Below are 12148 nucleotides of genomic sequence, written 5' to 3'. Positions count from 1 at the left end.
ATGCCAGTTGCTAAGAGGCTTGAGCTGTTGCCGTAGCAACCGTGAGTAGGCTGGGCGGTGGCCATAGCAACCTCGGGGCGGGGAGAGAGAGAGAGAGAAGCTTACTGGTTGTTCAGAGAGAAGTGGGCGGGGCTTTAGCCATCTCTTCCGCGTTTACTTTTCTGCCTGGCCCAATTGCACAACTGCAGAATAGTACACAACGCCCCACCTTTTAGAAATTTATGTTTGTGTATGCATCACATTGGGAACACAGAACATAAAAGGACAGGGTGGGAAGGGTCCAACTCTCTGCTTGAGCAGGTCTTCCAGATAAATGGTTGTCCAATTTCTTCTTCATGGCTATACAAATTGCAGGTATTTAGAAATATCAACTACGATCACAACTTCATTATTTAATTAGAATATTAACTTTTTATTCTTTACAGGTCATCTGAGACCGTTCAGGTCTGCCCACTCTTGGTTGAGATTAATTGGATGCTTTTAAAGTTATTATTTAAAAAGATGTTAAGAGGCATAAAGTTTTTTTTTAATATTAGATTCTAGTTAATGTTATAAAGAAGTTGATACAAAGGTGTCAGGTATATTCCAAATCAGCCGGGCTCCGACTTTAGAAATGGCCCAACTCTTCTCTTAGTTATTAAAGCTAAACAGATGCCATTTTAGAAGGGAAATTATTGCTTTTCTGATACCCAGGAACAAGAGAGTCAAGTTAGGTTCAGTAGATTAGAAAGGAATTTAAAGGCAAATGTTATGCTCAAAGCAATGAAGATTAAAAATGCCAATTGGAACATGAATTAGGCTGCCGTCACTATTAAATGGAGGGCGGATTTCAGAAAAGCTGTTTTGTAGAAACAATCTGGGAACATCAAACCACAGGCCCACAGATTATTCTATTTGTTTTTCAAGCTTGACAATTTTAAAATACACGGATTTCAATTCCCAGAATTCCAAATCTCTTAAAGCGACTGAAGTTGAAAAATACTGCTTTCATTGTAACTTCTATAGAGGGACACATGGAGCTTTTAACACCTATAACAAGGCCATTCTTAAGACATCCAAATGAATTCTACATCTAGTGTGATCTGGTAAAATAAATCTACAAATTGTTGCAAAGATTACGTTAACAGCCTGCAGAACGTGTGCTTTGATTTTGGTAAATCAATTGTTGGCTGTACTGTATACAGTAGTCCTGAAAATATGAGAGTGTATCATTTTATTGTATTTTTCCCCTTCTTTTCTCTATCTCAGTTTATTACAGTTGATCTGACTGGCTTGTATGATGGGACTGGGACTGTAATAAAGTAACCGATTGATTTAAAATTTATCATTCATTCACAATTAGACAAATCAGATACTATTGCACCAGTAGAGAATTGCTTAAGCCTTTCATTTTCTAGTTACTAAAATGCTGTGATACTGTAAAACTCACCACTGGCATTAACCATCTCTTATTATACCACAGGAACTGGCCATCCCATTTTATACTATAGATGTGAACCACTGTTAAACCACAAAGAAATATCATGTATAAAAATCTTTATTTACAAAACGGATCTGGTCTAAAACAGGACATCATCCAAAGAGCCTATTATGTACATTTAATTCTTACTGTCAATAAAAGGGACAGAAAGCCAATATTTATACAAAGGTAGCAATAAAACCAGCCCTGTTTTCTGGCTGCTCTTTCAACAAAAATGTGAAAAAGTCTTCTTTCAGAGGGCAGAGGATGGAAAGTTATTGTGTCTATATGAACCAAACCTGTTTGAGAGTGAAAGAGGGAGAGAGAAAAAAAAAAAACCACATTCTTCTTTTGCAACACAAAACCATGATTTCAGCTTCTGGTCCAGCACAATCGAGAGCTCCGATGCAAACTAGATCATGGTTTGCATTCCACAATAAAATAAGTGCTAGTAGCCTGTCAGTCTTGTGTGATGAGGTCCAGGTTGGCTAAATGTCGTATGGTGGGCCTGCCGTGCGGACAGTTCCAAGGATGCTCAATTTCACCCATGTGAGTAATTAGTTTCTTCATTTCACTGGCCGTGAGGGCGGTGCCAATCATCACCTGTAACAGGAGCAAAGTCGAAAGTTCAACATTCATTCCTTTTAGCTTAGCTGCTCCCTTGTTCCTTGAAGTAACCCCACTCAGGATCCTTTTCACAGAGGACTTCTAGAGCAGGGCTCCCCAACCTCTGGGCCAGGGCCCACTAGTGGGCTGTGAAGTGTTTGCCACCAGGCCGTGGAAATGGGCGAGCGAGCACTCATACATCCCCACCTGCAGGAGGAACGGGCGAGTGCGTGCACGCCTGCTCCATTTGCGTGAGCGGTGGGCCCACCTGCATGCCACTTGTGTAAATGGAGCTGCGTGCGCATGTGAGTGCTTGCCAGCCGCTTGCGTGGAACCATCCCTCCCCATCCCCCTCACACCGGTCTTGAAAGCTGGAAAGGTTGGGGAACTCTGATCTAGAGGACGTGCACAATGAAGAGGGATATAGATAGTCGAGTTCGTTTAGTGACATTCAGCACGGAAAAAATGACCGTTCAGAGTTACAACGGCATTGAAAAAAAAATGACATAGGACCGTTTTTCACACTTACAGTCCTTGCAGCATCCCCAAGGTCGCGTGATCAAAATTCAGGCACTTGACAACTGATTCATATTTATGACAGTTGCAGTGTTCTGGGATCATGTGATCCCTTTTGCGACCTTTTGGCAAGCAAAGGCAGATTCCTATCCCTCCCTCCCTCCCTGCATCCAAGCTCAAGTCTGCAGTAATTGCTATACTTACAGATTTTCGACAGGCTCTAGAAGCAAACATTTGCCTCACTCTGGATGGCCTACACATGATTCCCGGAGAATCGCTTAACATAAAGATTAATTCTTCTATGTCTTGAGGACCGAAAGTCCAGTTTTTGCTGGTTGGTAAAGATATGAGCTTTGCTCTCTGAGTTACAGGAGCTGAAAGGTTTTCAAAATACCATCACTGTCACAGTCTCTTTACACTGAGATAATACTTCAACGTATTATCCACCCAACCCAGCCCAACTGCTCATGTAATAATTGTCACTTGGGAGCTAAATCTTGAAGGTTAAGTTTTAAATTGAGTGCATTTTTTTTTCCCGCAGGAAAAGAATATCCAGTTGGACCGCAATTTCAAAGCGGTTAAAAGATCAGTCATTCAGACGGATTTAAAACGGAATTATTTGGCGTGCTAGTTTTTCCCATTTTAATTATTGGAAAGACGTTTCGGATTTCCAAAGCGGAGACGATCACTTTCTCCCCACTTCCTTTTACAAAAGCTAGGAGAGATGGTAGGTAGGGTAGAACTCACCATTTTCATCCACCACAAAATCAAATCCATTTTTTTGGAAAATCTCCAGATTATCCATCAAGATACTTTCACTCACAGCCGTTAAATTAAGATTTTGAGGCCTGAAAAAGCGGGGCACCGAAAAAGAAAACATTAAACAGCATTAAATCTGAAAGCAGCCCTTGTGAAATTGTGTGTATTTATTGTGTGTGTTGTGTATATATATATGTATAAGACAGATAGTGTGTGTATAGGCAGAATGTGTCGATAGATATATGGATGGATGGACAGACAGACTGACAGAGAGTAGGTAGGTAGTGTATGTGTATGTGTAGATAGATAGGCAGTGTGTGTGTGGATGGATGGATGGATGTAGATAGATTTTCTGTGTTTGTGTGTGTATGTTCTGTGTGTTTGCTTTTCAGGAAACCCACAGAAAAAGTGTTGAGAAGAAACTTACTTGATCAGCTTCTGCCCCTGCAGGACGGTGTCCTCTTGCAACATCTCAAAGTTGTATTTTTCATCGGTAGCGTGCTGATCAATGATAAAGAGGTCTGATTTCAGCTTGGCGATGATAAATCCCAGATTAAACTGGCCAACTATATCCATTTTAGCAAACATCTCTTTGCTGTATGCATAGGGAGAATCACAAGAGATACGTAGAACTGTCAGACCTGCCTGCTCTTTACAGCTTGGTTTTTCAATTCTCGAATCCAGAACTCTTAATATCCTCATGGAAGTAACCCGTCATCAATACTTTGCTACACAATTATGGCTAATTTAGCCCTCAAATCGAAGGCCAGATTGTGCTTTCTTGCATTTACACACACACACACACACAACAGCAAGAAGAAGCTACTTCAATGGGGGAAGCTGGATCTGCTTAAGGACCGAAGTGATTCGCTTAACAACAATGGCACAAAAAGTAATTGAGGAGAAAAGCAACCTAGAACTAAGGAGAAATGTCCTAATAGTGAGAACAATTAACCAGTGGAACAGCCTGCCACCAGAAGTTGTGGGTGCTTCATGAAGGAGCATTGGAGGTTTTCAAGAAAAGACTAGACAACCATTTGGGACTGGACAGCCATCTTCTGTCTGAAATGGTATAGGGTCTCCTGCTTGAGCAGGGGGTTGGACTAGAGGACCTCCAGGGTCCCTTCCAGCTCTATTCTGATTGAAACATACAAACTTAGCATCGGTTAATAACACTCATTTCTGAGAGCGCCTCTCTTCTCTGGCAAAGACAGACGAGCTGCAATACCTGATTTCCTTTCTTAACTCGTCCTCCGCCATTTTGTTTTCTTCTGGGCTAATCTTTGCCCTAAACTTTCTGCATTTCAGCATTTCTCCTTCCGTCTCCTGGCGCTTTATTTGCCTCCGGATTCGGTCCGCCAAGGTGCTCCAAGTGAGGGCTAAAGGCACCGTCCTCTTTTCCAATTTTACCGGGATGTCGTACAAGGGTTGCGAGTCCTGCTCGGCTGTTCTCTCCGAGAAGCTAGGGGAAATAGCTTGATGGATCTTAAAACGTTTTGCCTTGGGGGAGAAAGTGGCTGGCTGAGAGAAGCTATTATCTTCTTTGCCCTGGTTTGGTTCGGAGGGACAGAAAACCCCACTAGATCCACCGTCGCTGCTCTGAATTTCTCCGCTAAAAACAGGGGGTTCTCCTTTGGGAGAACCCGCCATGCTTTCAGCTCTAAAACGGACCCCCATTTCTGGGGGGCCGAAACCGCCATCTGACTCGGCAGAGACGCTCCCCAAACCAGAATCCGTATCTTCGGTTGAGTTCTCCAACTTCCTGCCTGCGAGCGAGGATTTCCTGGAAATAACCTCATTCCCGTCTTCGGATGCCTTGCCAGGCATCGTTTTCTTTCGGGGAGAGGCTGAAAAACCAGCAAACATCTGGCGTAGCCCCAGATTGGGGGTCCTCTCTTTTGGTTGGGCTTTCTCGCTGTCTTGAAAAGCAGATGTTTGCCCTCGAGAAAAGGACTCCTTCAGACGAGCAACGGCTAGGTGTATTTTGGATGTCTCGTTCCGATCTGGAGGCGAAGGGCTGGTGGGTGTTTCCAAGGGAGACGCTTCCCTCTCGTTTTGGGGGACGCTTTTCAGGTTCCCTGCAGAAAAAAGTATGAAGAGAGAACCGTTGCGATCTTCTTAGTACAGTGGTTCTCCACCTGTGGGTCGGGACCCCATTTGGGGTCGAACGACCATTTCACGGGGGTCGCCAAACAACGCAGTCCGCCATTTTTTCCCCCTTTTCCTTAGCTGTGCTACTCCCTTTTATTCTATTGGCTTTTGAAAGCCAATAGAATAGACTCTCTTGAATAGAGTCTAATTCTATTGGCTTTCAAAAGCCAATAGGAATTGTCCAGGCTGTCTCTGCCCTGCTGAGCCCGCCAAAAGTCCCATTCTGCAAACGGTGCTGCACCAGTTGAGTAGTCCTCGACTTACGACCGGTTGGGGGTCGCGGCATTAAAAAGGTTGAGAACCACTGTCTTAGTACATCTGTTGCTAAGTGAGCCCCTCGTCACGTGAATTTTTCCCTATGTTACGACCTTTTCCCCACTGTTGTTAAGTGAATAACTGCACTTGTTTATTTAGTACCACGCTTGTTAAGTGAATTTGAACTCCCCTCCCCATTGACATTACCGGTCAGAAAAAAAACAAAAGGGGGATCACGTGACCCCCGGGACACTGTGACCGTCATAACTATGAACCAGTTGCAATGCTGGTTGAGGAATTCTGGGAGTTGAAGTCCACAAGTCAGAAAAGGGCCAAGTTTGAAGATCCCCTGAGCTAGGGGAAAATCTGAGCTATTATTATCTGACTGTCTGAAAAGACGTAGGTAAAAATGCAAACAGGTTTTGGTTAAATAGCAACTTGATCTCTTACCTTCAAGATCGATCAGCTTTTGATTGAGGACCAGTTTATTAACGTCAGTGCCAAACATCCCCATCAATGATGTTTTTAGGATTGCTAATAAAAGCTTCTCTTCTTGGAGCAAGATCTGCCTTTTATCTGGAGTTACGTTGATGTCCACGCATCCTGAAATCAAAAAATTTCATTCTTTAGATATTTTTCTCTTGCTTCACAGCTAACAAATGGGCTCCACCCCTGAGGCTCATTATGATAATTTTGTAGTGCTTATCAGAAAGTACGATAACAAGTGGGCCCATTATCATCATTTACAAAAAGAGGGGCTAAGGATGATAATTGATAAAACTCACCAGATTCTGCACAGACGTTAAGAAGAATAAATGGATATTGGTGCCTATTATACATATGATAGACTTCATTCACAAGTCTGGAAACCTGTTCAGAACAGGAAAAATAAGAATGTCAGTTGAATTTGGTTGGGATTTTAAAAGATCTAAAGCAGTGTGATTTAGTGACCATTTGAAGTTACAACAGCACTGAAAAAAAGACTTATAATTATTTTTCACACTTGGGATTCGAAAATTGAGGATTATGTGTACAGCCACAAGAGCAGAATCAAAAGGAAGTCTGAAAGCCAGAGAAATTTTTTTAAATTTCAATTTAAAATTGAGAATTTACCTTTGCAAGGGGAAAAAAAACCACATACCTTTCCTGGGTCACACGGCCGCTGGTTAATGAAAAAGAACTGCCTATCCGTTGTGCTCCTTCCATCGCCGTGATTGGACTGCGAAACGAATCCTGAGATGCTGTTTAAAAGGAACGTTGTCGAGAAGAGAATCCCATAAAAACAAAGCAGACCAAAAAAGTCACTTGACGTATTTTGAAAGGGATCTAAACGAACCTCCGGAAAATCTCCCCTTCAGCTTATGACCATAATGGAGCCTTCTCGATATGGTTGCAAGTTATGTCAGTCATAAAGGGGTGTGTGTGTGTGTCAGGACTGACCTGATTTGATAACCACTTTTTTGCAGTGGGTGTTAAGCAAATCACCCTGCTCGTTAAGCGAATCAGGGGTCACTAAGCCAACTCGTTGTTCGCTATGGAGCGTTTTTGCTGGAAACCAGACGTAAACGGCAGTTTTCGACACAAACGCCGTAAATTGTGATTATGTGACTACAGGACACCGGAAATAGCCGTAAATGCCGGCCAGTTGCTGAAGTATGATCCATGACATGGGGGTGGGGGCCAGGCCATCAGAACCAGGACATAAGTACCTTTGGGGAGGGGGGGGTCTTTGTAATTTCAAAATGGTTGCTAAGCAAATGGTTGTAAAATGAAGATTACCTGTATTGTTCTTTTGGGGGTTTTATATGCTGCATATATGTTGTGCTTGGCAGCACTGGGTCTCTGGTTTTTAAGCCCCCCTCCCCCCAAAAACCAAACAAACAGAAAAAAGTTCCAGGGGAAAAAAAATCTTTCCAATTTTTAACTTACGTATAAAGCTTGGTGGGCAGAGCAGAAACGTTCAAGCCGTATTCTTCGCAGGTTTCTCTGCTCGGAGGCAGCTGTACAAAGGGAATCAGGGTTTGTACCTAGGGACAAAATAACAACCTATAGTGAAATAGAATTCCCAGCTGCTCAAATTTGCAAACCATCATGCCCCACGCCAGAGTCACACCAACCACATTATGAGAGGTCCTTGGTGCTCTCTGAGCTTGGTGGCTTTCTTGCAGACATTTCATCACCCATACTAGGTAACATCATCAATGCGAGAAGGAGAAGGAAGAGGAGGAGGAAGAGAATTGTGGGGTCCTTGGTGCTCTCTGAGCTTGGTGGTATTGCAGATGTTTCATTACCGAACTAGGTAACGTCATCAATGCAAGAAGGAGAAAGAGGAGGAGGAGGAGGTCACTAGTCTTTTCTTACCTGCTTGTGTCCAAATATGGCACCAATGTTTTCTTTTAAAGTAGAACTTCCACTGGTGCTCACCACAGCCTGCTTCTTCCCTTGACCAACTTGATTGGTGCAATTAATTCGAACCCCAGTGCAAATGATGCAGTATGCTTGCAGTATCTGAACCATTTTGGCAAACTCCTTGGGGTGTGTAAAAGAAAAAAAAAGTTACACTCCTTTGGGCCTGTGTAAGAGGAAAAAAAAGTTATTCAATCAGATCTTTATTACGATCAAAGGGCAACACATATTTGATAGTGAAACCATTATTACAAAGAATTTAGGGTGACGAGAAGAAGTCTACATTATGCATGTAGGCTGAAAGTCCCGATTTAGAAATTTAGAAATTTCTATTTAATTAATTTACATCTCAGAAAGGGCTGGGAATGCTTTATTTTCAGCCTGTGGGGCTTGTCCTTGGTTTCGATTCCCCAGTTACTTCCTGCCAGTGTTAAAAACAAGGCAGCTGGTTCCTACCTTCTTTATGTTACGCTGAAATTCTTTGTGTCGGACCGGCAAAGTACAAAACAGCTGCTGGACGCTGACAGTAGTCCCCTGTGGCCGAGAGACAGGGACTCTCTGGGTGATCTTCCCGCTGTGATCAAACGCCAGCCGTGTCCCAATACTGGCCGACTTGTGACAAGTGACAATGGAAACCTTGCTGAGCAAAAGATTGCAATCGCTTTCATGGTTAATAAGGAAACTCAGAGGCAAGGAAGGACTTACATCACCCCAGCGGTGCTGGGACAGCTAGAACGCTGAGGATCTGGTCGTAACCACCCTTGGTTCAGCACCGTCACAACTCCAGACGGTTGCTGAATGGTTATAAGTAGAGAACGATCTGTATAATCATTACTTGCATAAATGTCTATGGAGATTCTCAGGTTAGGGTTGTCCCAAAGATGCATTTTCAAAAGGCAACTGGACTTTCTTGAAGAAAGCCTTGAAAAAGCACCTTTGGGACATCACCCGCCTAGTGCTGTGTGTATACGTTTTTGCTAGTCAAAGAACAAAGTGAAGGTATTACATTAGATTGTAACGGATACATAATTTATTTAAGAAAATGTATATGGCTGCCCAGTTCACTCTCAGTGCGTCTGGGTGGCTTACAAGGATTACAAAACTTAAAAAAAAAACCCTCAATATAAAAACAATAAAAAGCAATAACTTTCTACCCTCCTGGCAACAGCCATCAAGTATCTTTTCGTGTAGGCATAAACACGACTTAACTGGAGGCTACCACTCTCAAAAAGGGCCAGGCCAACTCAAACATTAAATTATTTAAATATGAAGGAAGATCTAGTGACTACAAAGAATTCACACTGAGAGAAAGTCCCCCCCCATGTTTGTAAAAATTCATAAATTCCCTTTTCTATACCCACACCCAAAGCCTTCTCTTGCCACCGAAGTGCATGCTGAGAATGAAGCAGCCTAAATTTGCACACACTTATCTTGGTCTGGGTCACACTGAGGATTTTAACCTCCGAATTGTACACATCGCTCCATAGAAGCTGAGATGGAAGCTGGAATCTGTACAATGGTTTTTCCTCTTGGTCCTCTTTCCTGACTGAAGCCAGCATAAGACTCGCCAACTGTTTTAGCTAGCACGCTTCCCACATGGAGAAGCTTCTTACCTTAACGCACACAAAGAGCTCAGAGCTTCACCTCGGAAGCCGAACGTTTCCACGTTGATGAGATCAGAGAATTCTTGGATCTTGGAAGTATAATGCTTCAGTGCTGGAAGAGATATTTAACAGAGGTAAGAAGAGGATGGGCCAGGAGACAGGGTTTCTCTAGGCTAGCCCCCACAGTATGGGTTAGGTTGATGCCAAGGGCTCACTGCCTTCCGCTTGTTTTTCTGGCAATGCAGAAAGCCCCCTGCTGAAGCAGGAGACTCTATACCATCTCAGACAGGTGAATGTCTACTCTAGTCTCTTCTTAAAAATCTCCAATGATGGAGCACCCACAATTTCTGGAGGCAAGGAGTTCCACTGGTTAATTGTCCTCACTGTCAGGAAGTTTCTCCTCAATTCTAGATTGCTTCTCTCTTTGATCAGTTTCCATCTGGTGCTTTGGTGAACAACCTGACCCCCTCTGCCTTGTGGCAGCCCCTCAGATACTGGAACACTGCTATCATGTCTCCCTTATTTCTTCTTTTCTTTAAACTATCCAAACCCAACTCCCGCAGCCATTCTTTGTATGTTTTAGTCTCCAGGCCTTTGATCATCTTAGTTGCTCTTCTCTGAATTTTTTTCCAAACTCTCAACATTTTTTTTGTGATATGGTGACCAAAAATGGCTACAGTATTACTAGCTGTGGTCTCACTAGGCTATAAGCGGTAATATAAAGTGGTAAATAAATACTAAACATCAACATAGAAATACAGCATACTCAAGCCTGCAAAGTTTTCGTCTTCTACACCACAACCATTATCAGATACTTCAATAAGATCCGCTCCATAATCTTTAAGCTTCACTTCTACAAATGATACAAAGGAATAAGGAAGATTAAATCTCTTTCATTTCCCGCCTCCTTCCCTCCAAATATCAACAAGTAGTAACCGCTGAGATCTAGCAACTTTAAAACAACAAGTTAACTTACCAACGTTATTAGCGCCAGCATCTAGGCTGTTTTCCACCAGCTCTTTTACAGCGGTACATAGATTCAGCACCACTTGGCCTGAACAGATCTGATGAACTGATCTGCGATCAATTGGCTTGATGTTTTTTTCCACTCTTTAAAAAGGAAAAACAAAAGCTTTTTTTTTATTACACTCAGAAAATATTATGGTTCACAGGACTCTCCTCTGTGGTTTCGTTTCACTTCTGCTTTCAAGATTGTAAGGTTACCTTCATTCTGAATCAGGTTTTTAAACTGCTATAAAAGGCAGCCTAGCAAAACATGCTTTGGTGGGTGGGCAAAATATCCTCTCTTAAAATCAAATCAAGAAATTCACTTTCCACTCTGAGCAATACTGCAGAAAAAAGCTGGCAGCCATTGGTCTAAAATGCTTCTTCTTTGTATATTATTCTTGGGGTTTTTTTTAACCACATGTAAACCACCCAAGATACCAGGAGTCGGACAGCATATAAATTTAATAATAAAATTAAATTTAGAAGAGTGAGTACTATTTATAAGAACTGGAAGTCAGGCTTTATAGTTTTAATCAGTTTTGTCTAGCACAGGGGTCTTCAAACTTGGCCCTTTTATGACTTGTGGACTTCAACTCCCAGAATTCCTCAGCCAGGAATATTAAAATAAAGCAATGCAATGCAATAAATACACACACTGAAATTCCATTCCAAATAAAATAAAATACAACAATAAAATAAAATAAAACGATGCAATGTAATACATACTCTGAAATTCTTTTCCAATTAAAATAATAAAACACAGAAGTGATGCAATGCAATAAATACACTTATGCTGAAATTCCTTTCCAATTAAAATAAAATAAAAGATAAAATAAAATAATGCAATGCAATAAATACTTACACTGAAATTCCATTCCAATTAAAATGATAGAATAAAATAAAGCAATGTGATGCAATAAATACATACACTGAAATTCCATTCCAATTAAAATAAAATAAAAGATATAATAAAATAAAGCAATGCGATGCAATAAATACACACACTGAAACTCCGTTCCAGTTAAAATGACCATAAAATTAAATAATAAAATGAAGCAATGCAACGGAATAAATACACTTACTTACCCTGGAGTAAATTCCATTCTCTTCGGTGATGCCATTAACCCTTTGCTGCCCGCTCACTTTTCAAATGAAGTATGCAAATAGTATGCAAATCAGCCTAAAGGGGCGGTCCGGCTCCTTCCCGCCCATTTTCCGTCCGTCGATCAAAAGGAAGGGAATCGCGGACCGGGCCGGGCTCCAGGCGAGGCCTCGCCTCCCTTCGAGCCCGCAGCCGAGGCTCTCCGCTTCTTCCCGGGCGAAGAAAACTCACTTCCTTCATCGCATCCCTCCACTTCCCTAGGCTCGCGATGTCTTCTGGGTA

The 12148-nt window shown here is 42.2% G+C and overlaps 1 protein-coding gene across 2 annotated transcripts; it reads right to left on the bottom strand.

Moving 5' to 3' along the window:
* Positions 1-1519: 1519 nt before the first annotated feature.
* PMS2 (PMS1 homolog 2, mismatch repair system component) lies at positions 1520-12144 on the bottom strand. Of its 2 annotated transcripts, XM_039360475.1 has the most exons (15): positions 11851-12143; positions 10733-10866; positions 10523-10609; positions 9766-9868; positions 8609-8792; positions 8108-8275; positions 7676-7773; positions 6888-6987; positions 6532-6616; positions 6197-6349; positions 4569-5418; positions 3768-3935; positions 3329-3429; positions 2786-2955; positions 1520-2062 (listed from the first exon to the last, which is right to left on the bottom strand). In XM_039360475.1, exons 1-15 carry the CDS (start codon positions 11883-11885, stop codon positions 1919-1921), a joined length of 2580 nt encoding a protein of 859 aa, XP_039216409.1. In that variant the 5' UTR covers positions 11886-12143; the 3' UTR covers positions 1520-1918. The 2 variants fall into 2 exon arrangements, with proteins under 2 accessions (XP_039216409.1, XP_039216410.1); XM_039360476.1 differs by lacking the exon at positions 2786-2955 and having other exon boundaries at positions 11851-12144.
* Between the last annotated feature and the right edge of the window lie 4 nt (positions 12145-12148).

The sequence above is a fragment of the Crotalus tigris genome, unplaced genomic scaffold (assembly GCF_016545835.1).
Source record: "Crotalus tigris isolate CLP2741 ecotype Arizona unplaced genomic scaffold, ASM1654583v1 scf7180000019173.45859301935:6455823, whole genome shotgun sequence".
NCBI lineage: Eukaryota > Metazoa > Chordata > Lepidosauria > Squamata > Viperidae > Crotalus > Crotalus tigris.
Note: the sequence above shows the minus strand (reverse complement) of the source record. Positions and strands in the feature narration are given on the sequence as shown.

Bases quoted from the DNA above. Each gene is read 5' to 3' on its own strand.
- PMS2 (XM_039360475.1), bottom strand. From the start codon at position 11,885: ATGGCATCACCGAAGAGAATGGAATTTACTCCAGG. The intron at 6,617-6,887 runs GTATGTGGTTTT...TGTTCTGAACAG, and splicing joins GGCCGTGTGACCCAGGAAAG to GTTTCCAGACTTGTGAATGA. The intron at 2,063-2,785 runs GTAAGTATAGCA...CTCCTGTTACAG, and splicing joins CTAGAGCCTGTCGAAAATCT to GTGATGATTGGCACCGCCCT.